The sequence below is a fragment of the Stegastes partitus genome, unplaced genomic scaffold (genome assembly GCF_000690725.1).
Source record: "Stegastes partitus isolate 25-593 unplaced genomic scaffold, Stegastes_partitus-1.0.2 Scaffold21, whole genome shotgun sequence".
NCBI classification, from domain to species: domain Eukaryota; kingdom Metazoa; phylum Chordata; class Actinopteri; family Pomacentridae; genus Stegastes; species Stegastes partitus.
Genome location: NW_007577752.1, coordinates 1187640 through 1206686, shown reverse-complemented (window position 1 = coordinate 1206686; position 19047 = coordinate 1187640). Strand labels below are relative to the sequence as shown.

Below are 19047 nucleotides of genomic sequence, written 5' to 3'. Positions count from 1 at the left end.
TTTAGGATTTTTGAAAGATGGGCGTTCCACGGCTTATTCAGGAGGCGTTACGTCATCCACGGCAGTGAAACGATGTGGCGCGAACCACGCAGGAGCCGCACTATTACATTAACCCCGAGACAATGCGTCTATTATTTACACGGCACGATCAAAGAGGCCGAGATAAGAGAGATCAAAGTAAAAACAGACTATAAACCCCATTCATTTACCCTAAAACCAATCATTTCATAGCACTAAAAATGGTGTAGTGGTTAAAGAGACCATCCACCACCAATAAATCATGACAAAGCAGTTTTCTTTACTTTTTCTGTTTAACAAATACCGTTTTGACCAGAGTATCTTGCAAGTTAAAAATCTGCAAAAAAAAAAATCTTAGACATTTTAAATTTAATAACTTTCAAGTGAAGGAGTATAGTAGTTATGTAAAAGTCGCAAACATAGCAAGTAAAAATAATTTATGGGTTTTTTGTTTTATTCCTAGTTTTTTCTCTGATCCATGCAAGTATAATAGTGATTTTGTAGCTGGTTGAGCTTGAGTTATTATTATTTTTTTTTTTAGAAATGTACATACCTGCTTTGACTTGTAGCACTCCTATTTCTATAAGGTAATCTTTTATTTGTTTTGTAAAATCCTATCCTAAGATTTGACAAGCAACTATAGCTGTCATATAAATCTAGTAAAGTAAACTTGTAAATCTAACCTAAAAGCTTTGAACTGAAGCACATGAGGCATAATGGTGAAACACTTGAATTAGAGTTGTAAATTGGTTGCGTAAATGTTGGTCTGAGGGGGCTTAAAAAAACAAACAAAAGAACCATACACTTTACAAGTCATGGAGGAAAATTGACAAACTGGATCATCAAGTTGTTTAACAAGTTGCATAATCTCATTAGTTTATGCAGATATTTTCTTATCAGGTTGACACCTAACAACACACACCCAGATCTGCTGTGTCATTCACTGTGGAGCTAATCTGACGTAGCATTGACACGATGCTCCTTTATTCTATAGGCTTAACTGTCATGCTGTTAAAGTTGTATAATTATGCCCGCCATTCCTAATTGGGGTATACAATTAGATTTTGGCACACACACACACACACACAAATATCATTATAGATTTTCCACAATTAAACATTATTGATCAGCAGAAATTCCCTTTTATGTTATGTAACTTGTACCTGGATTTACAACACATATTGTATATTTCACATTGCTTACCTGTATGTTTTTAGCTTTACGGCTGAGCAAAGGTAAAGGTAGAAGTATAACAAGCATTCAAGTGTTAAAAAAAACATGTCAATTGGTCACACAATATTTTTTTTATTAGAAATAGCATTAGCTGTACACTGTACTGTGCACTGTGCACCATAAACATTAGAAAGCATTTTTCCCCTCTCCCATGTTTTTAGTTGAGGGACAAAATAGCATAGCAGAACTCCAGTTATCAAAATCCTATGTACACATAAAAGCTAAGTTCTTTTGTGGAAAAAAACATGGTGGAAGACTCTGAATGATTTCTCCCATTGATATAGTCCATTTTAAATGGTCTTCATCCTAAATCACTGTCCTTAATGAGTCCATCAATCATCCAGGCCTGGTGACTCTCCTTGTTGTATTCTCGACGCTATTCTTATGGCTTCTTCCAGCGAAGGCTGATCACTAAGCTACAGAGAAATGGAAAAACAAGACAAACATTTAATAGCATATTGCTAATCCTGTCAGGATGACTGAAACCCCTTTAAAAGACAGTCTGAGCTTTGACTGTGACCGATTGTGGGCTGCTGAAATTCATGGATGACTGTCACAGGTTGCGAAAGAAGTGTTTGCTTTGTAATTAACACAATAATAAGAGCAGAAGCTGTTAAAAGCACAGCAGTGTGTTTCAGGAGAAAAAAGGGTGGGTCATGAGACCAGCAATTGTAGCCCTAAGGGGTTTTTAGGCCAAACAAGTTAATGTAGTGTTTAAAATGAATGTTATAGTGCAATATGTTACTAAAACACATACCTTCCTGAATGAAAGCGTGTTTGCATAATGTAGTGAACTTGTTTGTGTGCACACAATCTATGCTCTTAACTATGAAATCACCTGGTCAACTTATCAGTTGAAAACATTTCAATATGCACTAAAATTTCCACTTATTTCGCTCTGCTTTTGGTGATAAGCTTTTGTGTTGGTGTCAAGAGACCATAAATAAAACCATCCATCCATTATCTATACACCGCTTAATAATCACAGGAGTTTGGGGGGGGGGGACGCGAACCGGCGACCTTCTTGCTGCAGGGCAACAGTGCTACCAACTGCACCACCTTGCAGCCCCATAAATAAAACCACGGCTGTAAATTATTATTACAGCATTAGCTTCCTCTTTTGCAGTAGAGGGTTGATGAGTATCATGAATATGGATTACATGTAACCTTAAACATCCTAGATATAAGTTTTGGTAACGTTTCATCCCTAACTGAATGTATCACCAGGAGGTTAACAGCACACTTACACTTCAAGAGCCAAACCCCACCTACCCATGATTTCTATTAAAACATTTCAGCAAATAGTTCAGCAGGGTGGGACCTGGGAGGGAATAATTTGGGGACACTATTTTAAATACGCTCTGAAACTGAAACTGCAGTCAGTATCACATGAAACTCTTGTCAGTATCATATAAAGAAAAACTACATAAAACAACAACACAGCCCCTCCCCAAAAGAAAACCTAATGCTGTGTTCAGCAAAACTAAAAGATACTGACACAGTAAGTATTCTGTACATATAACACAAACTTATACATGATATTTCTGTATATTTAATTAGCCTTTACTGCTGAGGTTGTATTTTCCAGCCAGTCATTTTATATGTGTATCATCTTCTTTGTTTTAAAGTATCCAGTCCTCTTCTTTAAAAAGATAACAAAGTCACAGGTCAGAACTCACCCCACCAGTTAAATCACTCCTATGGTGTTGGTCTACCAACCTGCACAGCAATGTGAGTGCCATTGGAGGTGGCCAGTAACGTGACAGGATGAATATCATCCTGTTCCTGGCTGTAGCCTGCCTCCTCCACAGTCTGGAATGAGGCCATGTCGGGTGTCATGATGGCCACCTGAGGGCGACAGAAACATGGCCCTTAAGTTAAAGCTTCGGTCTTGTGTCACAAATTGACTGTAAACATCTGTTGCCATAATGGAGGTTCAGTAGAAAACAACTCAAGACTGCTGATATGTTTGCCTATATGGTAATATTTTAAGTTCTTTCCAAATTAGTGTTACTTTGACATAATAGACTCTCTTGTGCTGAGCTTCTGGCTTCTTTTCTAAATACAACCAGCTACTTACATATTAACAATTCATTCAACTTCCCATGTAAGCCAGTCAATTTAAAAAAACAAAACCAAAAAAAACCAAACAAACAAAAACACCTTATTATTCTGACATTTTTTTTACAGTCTACTGAGAGCTACAGCAATTGTTTACCTGTTCATCTGAGCCGTCTGTTGTCACCATGGTAACAGAGTGTGCGCCTTGTGTTGCCAGTTCGTGGGCTGGGATTGTTATGGTTGTGCCTTCTTGCGTTACCATGGTGATTGTGCCACCCATAGCTTGTAAGTCAGCTTCAGAAATACTGACCTGATACAAAACACAACACAGAGTGAGGAACATTCACTTCGCAGTAAATAATTCTGGCACAATACTAGTTAAATCTAATGTATTATTGACCATACGCAACAACTCATCATGTTTTGTTTGCTTTCTATTTAAAATACCCTCAGTCCATTTAAAAATATATATACTCAATGAATCACACACAAAAAAAACAGTGTTAGGAAATTTAGCAATATGTGACAGTCGTACAACGATTACTAAATGGTTGCAAATTGCAGTAGGGCTGTGTGATTATGGAAATAATGCTAATAACTATTTTGATAATGAGAATTCCTTGGTTTTAGGTCAAGACTTAAAATAAGGCTCTTCACCTGAATTAAGTGCATTTCTTTGAGCAAAATACAAAAAAAAAAAAAAAAAAAACTCGAAATAAAATTTCTATGAGTGGAGCACCTTTGTACTTTACTTTGTTTCATTATTATTTGCCATCAGATGTAGATTATTATTAAAGGTCTGCCCACACATTTTATAACAGATCTATAACATATTTAGGTCAAACAGCCACTTAAAGCCAGTTAGAATGTACATTTTATAAAAGGGTAACTACATCCTCACATTTTGCAGGAAGCCTCTCTCTCAGCATAGTCAAACCATGCAACAGAGGAATCACGGAGCAGCGACTGTAAGTGGCATATCCTCATGGCTGCCTAGTGACTGATACTGACAGTCTGAACACTGAGTCTGACTGACCACCAGTCTGTAGTAATGCTAACAGCAGAGTTTTGAATGACACTACATGCACATTTATGGCCCTTTAAAGGAGATATTGTGTAGATACCTGTGTTCCAGCTCAGCTAGCGGTTCGAGTACAGGACTATCCAGTGTGTATGTGTTTGTGGAAGTGTATTAGTACATAGTACTGCTGTTTTATAGCCACGATATGAACTTTTCCAGAAAGATCACTGTATCAACATCATAAGAATCTAAACTGTACTAAACTGTAACATGTTTACTATTTGTGATGTCACTGCATTCTGTTACCTGCTGTTGTGTTCCATCCTCCTGCGTTACCAAGGCAACATGCTGCTGACCCACCATGTCTGAGCTTTCTACTGGAACTTGTTCTGAGCCAGAGTCATCTGCCTCAACCACTGCCGTTGTGTAGCTCACGTTAGGGTCATCGATGGCATCTGACTCGACAGTAAAAAAATTCATTAACATTTTTTCAAGTTACTAAGTCTCTTGATTATAACTGTTATTACAGTGAAGTCTGATCTATTCTTATACACCTCATAACACTCTATCAAAAACAGTTTTTGTGGATATTACTGTATTTACACTGACCTGTTGGGGGTTCAAAGTAGGCTTCTTGCTCCTCCTCAATGGGCTCTGTGTCATTGTGTGCCGTGCGTTTGTGCATAGCGAGCGTGGAGATCTGTTTGTAGGTTTTCCCACAATGGTTGCAGTTGTAAGGTTTGCAGGGTGTGTGAACAACATGGTGTTTGTATAGACTGGAGTATTCTGTGAAGCGCTTTTCACAGCCAGGAACTGTGCACACATATGGTTTCTCTCCTGGAGAAGCAAGAAAGCAGACAACAGGTTTTGTTTTATAGTTATAATTGTATAAAGCTATGAAAAACTACCTTTATTGCAGGACCTCAATAAATTATTGTGTGTTTTGTTTGTAGCTTGGTAAAGGGGCTACACTGGAGAGCATTTAGCGGACTTGAAACCACAGCTTGTTGAGTCACTGTAAGTTGGTTGGAAGAGATAAAACAACAAACTGATGTGTAAAAGAACTGACCAGTATGAATCCTCATATGGTTCTTGTAGTTGGTAGCACTGGCAAATGACCGTCCGCAGCTTGGCTCAGAGCAATAATATGGCCGCTCTCCGGTGTGTGTTCTGATGTGAACTTTACGGATGTTGGAGGTGGTAAACGACCTGCCGCATCCATCCACTGGACATTTGAAAGGCTTCTCTCCTGCAAAATAAGAGATGAGACAGACGATAGAAGAAAGTCATCAATTAGCAGTTTTTAAAGCGATATACACAACACCAAAACCTCTCGTAATCACCTTAAAAAAAAGGACAAAAAAAGTTAACTAACTTGAAATTTGTGACAAACTTGCAAGAAATTGAAAAGGACAAGAATAAAAAGCGTGAATAAAACTGCAAAATTTGTATTGCATTTCAAAAACAAACAGCAGCAACTTGGTATCATGCTTCTTATAACGACAATGTGCCCGTCCTCTTGCGGCACTTTGGTAGCTGTGGAAAAATTTAACTCCATAATGCAACACAACCTCTCCAGTTGTTCAGCCACACCACGTGCCATTAAAAAAAAAAAAACAGTAGTGTGTGACTTAATACAATACAGCCTTCTCTGTACTATACTCAGAGCCTCAAGGCCAGGTAGGTTTTATAGCTTTTATCAGCAGTTGCAAATGGTAGTAGCCCCTCGTGCCAGACTTATGACGTGCAACATTACACATTTACACACCTTTTCAGGTTTACTGTGTGTTGTAACAAACTGAGGTTGGTCATTGCATTTCTGGGCGTGGTTGTTTACCTGTATGAGTCCTCGTGTGCTTTTGAAGGTCTCCAGAGGTTTTGAAGGACTTGCAGCAATTCATCTCCTGACATCTGTATGGCTTCTCCCCCGTGTGTGTGCGTGAATGACTCTTCAGTCCATACCCTGAAATAACAATACAAACAGACAGTCAGCTACGACATTTTTCTTGGTGAATATGCTGTTATTTCTGTTTAGTCATCATCTGCAATATCATAAGAGAACCCAATTCTAGTTATTTTTTAATCTCAAGAATTAATTTATTGTCAGTTGATAATTTGACAAGAACATCACCATAGTAACCATAGGATTTTACAGTCATAAAGTTCAGTCGGTGAAAAGGTCCTGTCATAGCAAGGATCTCTTTCGACACAGAAATATCCCCAAAAAATCTGGTGATTTGAAACTGGCGCTGTAATGTGGAAAAAGCCTTCCCCTGTTCGCTTCATACAAACCCAAGTACATTGCTTCTGACTTGTGCCGGGTTGAAAGCGATACAGGAATATTATTAGACAAAACCTTTTATGGAAAAGTTACTAGGGTGCTGATCATTCACACATGAAGCCAACATGTTCAGAAATGAGTTCATGTCTCAAAAAGGCGTATGAAAAACAATAAATTGTCAGTAGTTACCTGTTGCAAACTTCTTTCCACAGCCAGGATAATCACAGACATATGGTTTGTCTCCAGTGTGGGAGCGCTCATGTACCTGCAGGGCATACAAACAGAACTGTTGAGCACTGTTGCCTGAAAAAGCAAAGCAGTAGCTGACCACATGATAGTAAGATGCTGTGAGGAAAATATTTGCTTAAAATAATTCCACACTTGTGGCTCAAGCACTGCAATACAGCAAACTTTTTCATGATGTGCAGGCAGATCCACAAAACACCCACACTTACTTTAAGGTGGTGGGCAGTGGTGTAGAGCTTTCCACAGCCTTCATATTCACAGCGGAAAGACTTTTCTCCTACATTTGAGACCCTTCCTGGCCTGTTGTCTTGACCCTGTAACACAATCTGAAAGACAAGCAGCACAATTCAGACTTGATGTTAAACCTAAGAAAAGGACAAAATAAATCAGTCTTAAGGAAATAAGGATATTTTACCCGCATGTGGACACCATTGTCTGTTTCCACTCTGCCAAAGGACCCCAAAGGGTTTTCTATATTTTCCACCTGAGTGGTAAAAGAAAGGACACTTCATTTTATAGCTCCCCGGATTATTGTGAAATTCAAAACCATCTACAGCTGCATTTTTTTCACAAGATAAATCCCAAGTACAGTATTTTAGAATGTGATATACACAACAGGTACATGTCAATACAGTGTATATTAGCAAAAGCTCCACAACATCATTTACTAAAAAAAAAAGTCAAACAATAGCAGTGACACAGTACAATGAAACAGTATGAGTCTGAGACAGTTTTTTTTGCCATGTAAGTTTTCATGTATGAAATATGTGATTTGGTGTTTTGGTGCACTACAGTAAACATTAACATGTAGAACATTTTGAAAGATGGATTAAAAGCAACCAGCAAATCCAAGGAACGTTTAAAGTAATGAAAATGTTTGAAGTGTGCAGGAATGTGCAAATTATTCACCCAAGAATGTGCACTGTTACATATTATACCATGGTCTGGGTGAATACTCGATTCTGATTGGCTGCAGGGTGTCCATTAACAAGTGATATATGACACCTATAAAGAAGTTCCGGTCAAATAACCTGATTGTTCTAAATTAATGCGCTGACTCAAACGGTAGTTGGTAACCGTGGCAACAGAAACTCAGAACATACGTTAATATACGTTATTTCAGTTTATTTATCACAACGGCAAGACAGCAATAACAGCTGCGGCCGACCGGTTACCTTGGCAACGCGTCACAACGAGAGACATGAAATAGTCCGCTCAGCCGCTTGTTGTGGAAAACTTACGATTTTAACGGTAAAAAACAACATTAACGTATTAATAATTGATTTAATATTTATTTCGTAAGTGACCATGGTATAAGCGGGATAATGCCCTTCGAGGTGTCCATTATCAGAAATTAATGGACTTCGCGGAAGCAACCGTCCTCCGCTTCGCGTCGGACGGTTCACGCCTCCGCGTCGTCCATTAATTTCTGATAATGGACACCTCGTCGGGCATTATCCCTTACGTATATGATGGTGTACTGTACCTTGGTTGTGTACTGTTCCAGCACGCTGATGGTCTCTGGGTCGATGGCCGTGGCCTCAGCCTGCAGGTCTGCTATGGTGCCATCAGCCTGGATGGCCAGGATGGTGTTGGACTGAGGCATGTGCACTGTGTGCTGGATGTAGGCAGTGCTGCCATCCTCCAACTGTACCTCCTGCAGGCCACTCTGGTCATATGCATCTGCATTGAAATGAAAGGAGAAGGATAAAGAAACTGAATGAAAAAAAATTCCGGTAAACAAACAGACAAAATGACTCAAATTTTAAAAGGTTTTTCAGCCTTTTTCTTTAGGATCTGGCGTCAGTCTAGTAACCAAATGCCACAAAGCTCTGTTCCTGCACTCAAAAAAAAAACCCAACAAAAAACACTCCTAAGCTAAACACATCCTGAAAATAATGCATACTGCATTTAAATTAAAGTGTGTGACATGTTCATAAACATACTTAAATGTCCACAAATTATCTGAGGAACTAACTGCTGCTAACCAATTTACCAGTACATTAATTCTCTAAAGGTTGTACAAGTGTAATACAGAAAAGAATTATAGAAGCAGGCTAAATTAAAACAGATTAGCCAAACATGAAATTTCAACCCTTCATCTTTTTTCCTCCTGTTTCTTGACCTTATATCTCCATCTCTGTTCCTCTCATCAAGACATTGATATTAAACATTTACCTTTTGGCGTGTGAATATAGGCAGTTGTTCCATCTTCTAACTGAACTGCCTGTCCATCTTCGAGCTGTAAACTGTCCCCTCCTAAAATACACATCAAAGAAAACCTTAGTCACTCCCAACTCAATGACACTGTGTGCTCACAGACCTATTTGAGGGAATTATGTCACAGAGATGACATGCACTGCTTTACTTTGTCTAACCTAATTAAGTACATCAGGCATACTTTCCATCTCCTACTGGCATTAAGGTCTGTGTAATATTTTCATTCACTCATTACTTTTATTAATTTTTTTTTTTTTACTACTTTATTTTATTTTTAAATTTAAGCGCTATGTGATGACACATGTTGTAAACTGTGCTATACAATTAAAATCGAATTGAATTTAATTGAAATTACTGATTACTACTGATCATCACTGGGTTTATGTTTTACCTGCTTTAGGCATAGACACATGCTGAACGTAGGCAGCAGAGCCGTCCTCCAGCTGGATCACCTGGCCATCCATAATCTGTCCATCAGAAAAGGAGGCTTTGGAGTCATGTTGGATATATGCAGTGGATCCATCTGCAAGAGTCACAGCCTGCAGGCTCACTGTGTCCATGCTCTCCATCTGATCACCATCTGGGAAATGATTTGACAATGGCAATGGTTTAAACGTCAGTTTAGGAAGTAAGAAGATCATGTTGTGGCACTTTTTCTTAACTTTCCGAAAGGGAAAAAGAAAGAAAACAAAGGTCTGACAGGAATTTGTTTGGTTAAGGCACCACATGACACATTTAAATTTTATGTTGACAACTAACACAATATTTAAGTGTGACTATTAAGATGTTGTTTTTTTTTAATTTTACATGACTGACTGATCGTCTTACATTCTTTGATTATGGTTGTTCAATTTAGGTCATGGACATTTGCTTTCAAAGCTAACTACACGGCCCAACTGACAAATCACTGTACTTTTGTCTCTTGCTTAAAAGACTTTAATATTTGTTGTAGTTTCTGAGAGTGCAGTTACTGTGTCTTACCCAAACTCTTGCTAGCTTTAGACGGAAGACACTTTACCCCTTCTTTTTTTCCCGGTTGTTTTAATGTGATTTATTGCACATTAATTAACTGTTCAACTGATGTTTACAGTAAATTGTGTTATAACAATGAGAAGTTCCAGTTTGGGAGCTCACCTGCCACTGTCACAGCCTCCGTCAGACAGAGAGTGACTGGCTGCCCATCTGCATCATGAAACTCTGCCATTCCCTGGGAGTCCCGGTTTATCTGGGCCAGGAGCATGCTTTAGCTGCTGGAGTGACAGAAGTAGGAGATTTATTTGAAACGCATACTGGTACTCATAGGCCAAATAACACAGACACACAGTGATACATGCACCAAAAAATAAAAATAGTTTGCAATTGCTGATGATAGTCAAACATTAGTTTAATAGCAGGGCCTAGCCAATGTGCAACGTACTTTCAAGACCAAGTTAAATTACAAGGGGGGCTGAGAGCAAAAGAAAAGTTGCTGCTCCCCTCATGCCCATTGTATACAGTTCTCTTCTATGTAGAATACAATCAGGAAGTGTAGACAGTAAACTGGCAGCTGAGTGTAAATGGGCACAGGTATGATGTGTTATATCTGATCAAACATTAATGAGTCACACATAGGACCAAAAGCACAAAATAAAGGTCTTACATCAATTGTAGCTCTACCAAAGACCGACTGACATGTTTACCTTCTCATTTGACGAACGCAAGTTAGCATTAGCTAATTTTATTGTCGGCAAAAGGCACGTGAGTTACATTAGTTATTCAAGTGGTTGTAACTGATCATTTACTTCATATATCAATCAGTGCCCACTACCTGAATGGGCTCTAACATCTGTCATCTTCTGTCACCGCTTCATGTTTTGGCGCTTGTTGGTTTGAATATAGCATTTTGGGCTAGCTAGCTATGATGTAGCACAACTATGACTTGCCACATTTGTCACTCCGTTATGAAACATCACCAAACGAGGGTATTAAACCGACTGCAGTGTAACACTAAGGCTGGTCTGTTAATACACCTTAATGGCATGTCTAAATGCTCAACCACTAACAGCTACAGCCGCCGAAACGATCTGTCATAACTGAGTGAGCTAACTAGCCGCTATGCTAACAGCGGTGCTAACTACGCCAAGCAGTGCTGTCACGATATTTTAGCGGTTATTAGCAAACCGTTCCGTGAATATTATGGTTAACGAGGGCACGGTTGTCCTAAACGTATATGTATAGCCTCAGTTGACCGTGTATTACAGCCTGAGGGCTAGCTAGCTCTCTTCACGAAGCTTCAAGACGAGTTCGACTAACTAGCGACGCAGTTAGGTAACAAGAACGAGCAATCCCTGAGCTAATTAATGATAACATAAGCATTTTGGCTCGGTGAGTGTCAGTTTTATTGTTTAATACAACAGCAATTTCCATTCTCCGACTGAATCCAAGCAGCAGCCTTTCACTCCCGCTCACAGAGATGGCTGTGGGAATAATGCACACTGGGTAAAAACCAATTTATATACTAACCTCCGAAAAATTTCCAACAATTCCTCCTGTTCGACCACCATGCAACAGTGCAGGAAACGATCGGCGATGTCCAGAAACCGGGAACATGTATGACAACACGGTCTTCCGAGTGCGGTCCCGCCTATTGACTGCTTAGGAAATATGATTGGTTAGAGAGTCAAAAATCCCATTCCTATTGGTCAATATATGTGCCCATCGTTTCCTGCTCGTTCTACGTTGCTGCAATTCAGCCTCCCGGGCCCCTGGCAGACGCCATTCCGCGTCGGTTTTCGTATTGTCTCGGGCTTTTGACTGCAAATGCGCTTCGTCGTCGTATAAAATAAATATTTAAGCTTTAAAGTAAGGCGGCAGCCAGCCCAGTCTGTAGATTCCGAGCCGCCGTGCACCACATAATGTGGCTGGAGTGGTTCTTCAGCAACATAAACAGCGATGTGTGGGAAGATTTTTCGGCATCCATGTTGAAAACAAGGTCGTGTGGGAAAAAAAGGGGGAATGTGGGCAATGCAGTGAAAAGAGGCTCTGTGGGATGAAATGTCCAGCTGACAGCTGACAGTACAAACTACACAGAGCACAGATGAAAGACTAACCCACAGCATCTTCCAAATCGTTTAAAATAGGATTTTAACTCATGAATACTTACTTTAGATAGATAGATAGATAGATAGATAGATAGATAGATAGATAGATAGATAGATAGATAGATAGATCTCCCCCAATGGGAAATTATACAAAACAACATGAGGGGACTCAAAGACCTAACATAAACAATCTGAACATTATTCCTGAACTCAAATGTTCATGAAGACATTGAACAAAACTTAAACCAACAATACAGCTGAAAACATGCTGTATACATAGGTTTGGTGTGTTGATATTTAACTAGAATTGCATAAATGAAGCTTGACTATATAACCATATAGTATATATAATATACTGTCATTGCATGTTATCATGTAGGATTATGAGGTTATACTTGCAAAACTACAAAGATAGGTATACTGACATTGAATACTAATGCTAATATTATTAATAAGAATATTTATTATCTCAAGTACTGCACTAAGGCTGAACACAGATATCAGGTACTTTCACTTTGAGTATTTTTTCAAAATGCTACTTCCGCTCCACTGGTTGTCATTAGGAAATATTATACTTTATACTTGACTACGTTTATTGGACAGCTTTGGTTACTCTACAGATGAAGCATTTGCTTACAAAATATATGAACAGCTCATAAAATATGAGGCAGTGTTACAGATTACACAATGCGTGCAGATCTGAAATGATTGGTCCAGTTTTTGTTTTTGTTTTCCAGGAAAAAAGGCAAACATTTCATTGTTCCAGTTTCTCAAATATAAGATAAGATAAAACTTTTAAAATCCTGATGGAAATTACTGTGCCAGATTTTGCTTAGAAAAAAACCAAAATGACAGAAAAAATTTGGACAGTGGTTGGACAAAACATAGATGTGATTACAAACGACACAACTACTGATTGTTAGATTAATCAGCAGATGATTAGTTGGTAATAATGATCAATAATTGTAGTCTTAAACAAAAAAGGTTAAAAATGATTTATTTATTAATTTATTTTTTTTACACATTAATGCATCAGCAATAATAATCTTTTTCTTCCTCTTTTTAAAAAAAAAATACTTAAAGTACATTTTCAGGAATATTAAGAAACATTTAATACAGGAATTTTACCTGTAATAGATTTTTTTTTTTCAGTGTGGTATTAAAACCTTTACTCAAGTAAATACATCTTTTACAGCTGCTTCTGAAAAGACCACGCGAAGACAAAGGGACAAATGTCCACAAATGTGCAAATCAGACAGAATCAGACTTTGTCAATTAGGATAAGTGGTGCAACCTTCATACAGGCTAGCTTTTTTGTTGGAGTTTATATAGGCCTGCATTCTCTTTAAAACACTGTTTATTGAGTGCGATGTGTTTTCTTTTATTATGGAAAAATTACCGTAAAGTTCTTAACAAAAAAGTTATGTAAAGTCTTAGTCTAAAGACTTTATATTTCTAGTCACGATTCAGTAAAGTGACGCATCTCAGTGATCAGGCAGGTAAAGCTGCGTCAAGTCAGACCAAACACACCGGAAGACGAACGGCACTACATTGAGCGATTGTGTCAAAGTAAAAACTCTGATTGAGCGCCACATAAAATGACTCCAAAACAGCTTTATTGGCCAAGTATGTCTGTGTACACATACAAGGAATTTGACTTTGATTTCATCATTGCTCCCAATGTCATAGACATGAGATGACAATAGCTTAAAATGAGGACACTGATAATAACAGCATTATAACAAATTCTTGTTGCAATGTAAAACATCGACATGTCCAGTATTCCATTAGTTTTAAACAGTTGTAGCCTACTTTACTAATGTAAAGGCAATGTCATATTTTAATAAAGTTATTTCTGCTTTTTCTAGTGGTGCTGTGTGAATGAACCTTACCAAGGTATCTGGGCCTGACTGACAACACATGTAAGGCCCCACATTTTTAATAGGAGCTAGTTTTTGCTTTGGGTAACATACACACAAAAAAAAAATCTGTAGATTTAAACAATGTTTCCTTTTTTTGCAGTCGTTGAACTCAGTGCTGAAGATGTATATTTAAAATTAAATACAATTACTGACAAAAAGAAAAAGAAATGCTGGTTGTGTGATTTTACAGAGATTTAGTGTTATATTAGATTAATGTAATTAGTTTGGTAATTTAGGATTTAAATTTTTTTTTTTTTTTTGCACATTTAAGTATTCTTCACTGAAATACACATGAACTGAAATGATAAAATACATGTTGATCATGGAAAATTATTGTATTTTTATTATTTTATTTAAACTTTTTTTTACAGTTCTTTTATTTATTCATTTACAGTTTCTACAGTCTAACCTACTGGATGTCCAATATGAACCCAATGAAAAATATGTATGAAATTAGTACCCACGCTCTTTTTTTAGTTGTTTCTTACGCAGATGATGCAACATTTTGTGCCTTTTGACCATGAGTAGTAAATCCTCATTCACATTTTTGTAGCTCATCAATCTGTGATGTTACAATTCTGTCACAGCTTAACTGTCTTTAAGAGAATGAAACTAGCCATTACAACGTTTAACGAGTTTTATTTAGAATGTTCAGTCCGGAAGTGGTATTCTAACACGTCTGGCTTGACCACGTCCTCTGCGCCGTCATGATGGGGGAGTCTCCTCTCCTCTAGTGGGCTTCATGCACTGGGGATCCCTCATTAGACCAGCAGTGTGCAGCGCAGGTGGAGAACTTAAACCTTCGGACGCACCGCCTGGTTCTCACTCTCACAGCCGCCGACATGTTCTCGGGGATGCGGACGGAGGATCGGGGGGACTCGGGGGTCCTGGATGCTGCGGCTCTGAGGCAGCAGAGGAGGCTCAAACAAGCCATCCAGTTCCTCCATAAAGACTCGGCTGATCTGCTGCCTCTGGATGGACTGAAGAAACTCGGGACGTCTAAACAGGGGGTGAGCTTCACAAGAAAGGCCTTACATCAAACAGACACCTTTATTATATACATGTATATTACAGGCTTTGTCACACAAGATTAAACTACTTATGATGACAGGAGAGTCACTGCATCTTGTTTAATTTACCAAAATGTCATATTCCTTCAAGTATCATTATATATTATTTTGATTTATAGCTTGTATAATAATACAGAGGAATAACCTATATGACATCAGGAGAATAATACATGATGTCAAATTGATGTATACATTAGAAGTAACACAATATTTTCACACAATTTGCCAGAAGATGCTTGAGCTGTATGAATACTATAATGGGAGTGTTACCTTACATTATAAACCTGTTTCTAAGCTCCACATTGATGAGTTCCTTTTATTCATGCTTATATCTTCTCTCCTGCAGCAGCCACACAATATCCTCCAGAAGCGCCTGCTGGAGGCGAAGCTGACCCGAGGCAGGATGAACATGTGTGGAGTCACGCCCACCGGTGGAGGAATCCTTCTGAACTGCAAGAATTTAAATTCACATGAGGATGAGAAGGAAGAGGATGAGGATTTGATCCATGTGCCCTGCAAGGTGGGTGGGAGAAGCCACTTAGAGATATCACCTTACACATGTATGCTGCTGCTATGACGTCACTGTTGTAGTCAGTTACATTGGCTTCATGTGTTTGTGTGTATTTTCAACTGGTATTGAGAAGATGTCTTGTATACAAAAGGTGTGAGCACTTCTGCAACACCTTCTGTTGCTCCAGTGATTTTATTTTCTCCATCTTGCCTCCTTTGTGCACTGGCAGTGTTTGGGACGTGAGCTGAACGTGCTGATTGATACAGGCTGCCGGCTGAACCTGATGTCCTCACTGACTGTGGGGAGGCTAGGGTGAGACGATTGCACATTTTCAGAATTTGTCCATTTGACTTTACCTATAGAGCCCTTATTATGCACATTTTCATTCATATTAAAAGGGTTTGTTAAAACATGTTTACATGTGTACATACATATTTTTCTCATGTGTACATTACTGCACTGCCTCTTTTCTCGCCTGTGAAACGCCCCATTTTAGCTCCTGTCCCTTTAAGGCCTCCTCTGGAAAGTCTAGTCTGCTCTGATTGGTCAGCTGTCCAGATGAAAATGAGGCAATGCTTGTTACATACTATAACCACAGATCTCTGTCGATGTAGTCCACCCCTAGCGTTGTTGTGAAACCAAACCAGCAAAAGCCTTAAACAACAGGAAGAGTAATGCAATAATATATGATGACACACAGAACTAGAGAAGTAAAGGATGTGAAAAGAAACCATAAATGAATTATTGCACTACAGTGTGTACATGCATTTTCATATCTAGCCAGGGCTGGAGCAACTCATCATTAAGATCAGCGCTAAATCCTTGCAGATATGAGCGCAGCAGTACTTCAGTGCACATTTCACTTTCACTTTTTTTTTCTGCAGGAATTTACTTGATTGCTTGGTCCTCTGCATACTTTTGAAAGCAACTGTAAAGTTAACGTTATCAGTGTGAAGAGTGCATTTGCATATAGAGACATTTTCATAATTAGTAAGTTAGATAAGTAACAGAAGAAAAGCCTGGACTTCAAATGAAGTATTTCAGGCAGATAAGAAGCAGTGCTGTCCCTTTGCTGTGGTCTTTGTAATTTGCAGAGTTTATACATGGACAAAAAGCAGCTTTATAAACGAGAGCCAAAACTGACAAAACATAATAAAGGCTCTTCAATGAAAACACTTTGATGGCTAGAGGAGAGATAACTGCTAATTTATTTTTTATTTCTCTCCAAGTTTGAAAGAATACATTGAAGAGAACAAAATGGAGATGGACGGTGTTCCGTTTCAGCGTAAACTCTGCATCGATGGTCGCATCAAGGAGCTCAGCCTGACCATCGGACAACTCAGGATAATGTGTTCATTTGCAATAGTGGGTAAGAAAGAGAATCGTCTATACATGAGTATAAATGACAAAGACATTTTTATGTACCGATGTGATCATATTGCTGTCCATTTTTAGAGAGTAACAAGCCATTCCTGTCCCTGGGCAGCAAGACTTTAAAGGCACTCAAGGTAAATCACCTAATCCCCCACCACAGCCTCTGACTTACACACAGTCATCCAATCCCAGGGGCAACATTTACATCTCATCAGCAATGCAGTGATAAAAAAAAGAAGATATCCTTAGAATATCAGTGTAAATGTGTAATATTTTGGTATTCTGTTTTGAAGTCTGTAATCGACACTGACAAGCAAATGCTGGTGTTTGGGACAACCATGAGGGAGCAAGTTCAGTTTGCCAAAAAGCCACTAAATGAAAGGTAGGTAGGTTATTGTACCATTTCATCTTTGAGTGAATGCATGTATTCTTACTTTCACCCTGAATTATACCTCACTCAGTTTATTTATATGCAGGTGTAATAGGAATATCAGTGGTACAAGTGAGTGTGTTGCACAAAACCCTGTGACTTTTTGTTGCATATTTTAAGCCTTTGGACATAAAGTTATGCATAGCTTGGAGATGTTGGAATTCAGTGCAAAATATTTTCACTCATAAACAAGTAAATGGAACATGTAAAAAGTAACTTGCACAGGAAGTTGGGGAAACCAGATATTCTACAATTTTTTCTAACCAAAGCTTTTCTGCTTCTTTTTCTCTCCTTTCACAGCAGCTCCTCTGACTTCAGAGACCTGGATTACTGATCTTCCCATCACACATGCTGAGCAGAAGCAATAGAAAGATTTACTCTTACAAATAGATGCCTCTTTGGGGAACTTCCGATTTCTCACCTCACATACTCTCACTTTCTCTCTGCTAGTCTGTTTGTTGCATTTAGGAGTCAGATACTCCACAATGACTTCACGGATTTTTACGTAAATGCAGCTGCTGACACACTAGCTCTTCCTCATGTAGCATCGGCATCCTTGTAGCCCAGAGTGTCTCGTATTAGCTGTCACTACAGTAGTACGTGCTGTGCAGGTAGTAAACAAAAGCTGTAGTGCTGTAGCCTTTAAGATTCTGATAGAATTGTGATTTATAGCTCTTGTATCCTGCAAATCCATATTGTTCTGCCAGACATAGTATTCTGCATTTATAGCTGGAAATCAGCCGCGGAGAACACATTTGGAGGTTGTGTAGTTGATGAGTTTAGCACAATCTACAAATTCCCTGTTTATCTACTGTATTTTATAATATTGTAAATGTATTTTCTAGTCCAAAACATGTATTTGCATTGAGGTCACTGCCTTTTAATGTTTACAGAATGTTGGTGACACTTGTGATATGTTTATCACGTAGCGGTAGCAAAAGAGCGGCACTGAATAGAGAATAAAATGGCAAATTATGTGACATCTTTTTCCGTCTTTGTTCAATTCTTCAGATTAAATGTAGCCCTTCAGAAAATCTTACATAACGCGTCCCTGCACTGTTCAATCCGAGAGCCATTTTTGAAACTGGGTGCAGCTAAAGGCAGACTGACATAATTAAAGCTGTTAATTAGAAGTGAAACTAAAGAAGGTTAGCAGGAGAAAAGTCATGACACACCAGCAGGGACCAGTTTCATGTCTGGCTGAACCATACAACATGACATGCAGCGTGACAGTACTGTTTGGTAACGCACCCTGAGCAACTGATGGGCAGGTGAAGAGCCCCTCCAGTGGCCACGAAGAACACTGACTCAGTCCTGAGCATTTCTCCATGGAAACCAGCATCAACAGTGAGGTGAAGTTGTCGTCTTCAGCTGACTTGGAGCGACACAAGAACTGTAGGTAATGTACTCTGTCTGATAAATGTGTGTTAGCTTCAGTTGCGAGTAAACAAGAAAAGACTCGTGTGTTGTGCTTCTGAGCACATTTGTGATGGCTCAGTTTCAGTGCTGGAATGTAATTTAATGCATTTATTCAAGTGTTGTACAATTTAGAGGCACTTTGCTTTCCATCTCCAATACTT

General features: G+C 38.7%; 2 protein-coding genes across 5 annotated transcripts; one reads left to right on the top strand and one right to left on the bottom strand.

The window, feature by feature from the left end:
- Positions 1-1302: 1302 nt before the first annotated feature.
- znf143b (zinc finger protein 143b) lies at positions 1303-11656 on the bottom strand. Of its 4 annotated transcripts, none has more exons than XM_008294404.1 (15): positions 11583-11656; positions 10215-10330; positions 9472-9660; positions 9039-9119; positions 8347-8543; positions 7276-7344; positions 7070-7186; positions 6804-6879; positions 6171-6296; positions 5403-5582; positions 4943-5170; positions 4640-4788; positions 3470-3622; positions 2971-3099; positions 1303-1667 (listed from the first exon to the last, which is right to left on the bottom strand). In XM_008294404.1, the coding sequence occupies exons 2-15, from the start codon at positions 10318-10320 to the stop codon at positions 1584-1586; spliced, it is 1884 nt and encodes a 627-aa protein (XP_008292626.1). In that variant the 5' UTR covers positions 10321-10330; positions 11583-11656; the 3' UTR covers positions 1303-1583. The 4 variants fall into 4 exon arrangements, with proteins under 4 accessions (XP_008292626.1, XP_008292639.1, XP_008292631.1 ...); XM_008294417.1 differs by having other exon boundaries at positions 10215-10327; positions 11583-11602; XM_008294409.1 differs by lacking the exon at positions 11583-11656 and adding an exon at positions 10888-11540.
- A 3168-nt stretch (positions 11657-14824) lies between these two features.
- Positions 14825-18387, top strand: LOC103366918 (nuclear receptor-interacting protein 3). Its single transcript, XM_008294787.1, is given in 8 exon segments — positions 14825-14916; positions 14918-15092; positions 15499-15672; positions 15893-15975; positions 16893-17032; positions 17119-17171; positions 17331-17419; positions 17771-18387. Coding segments are annotated over 8 exon segments (837 nt in total). The 3' UTR covers positions 17802-18387.
- Positions 18388-19047: the final 660 nt, after the last annotated feature.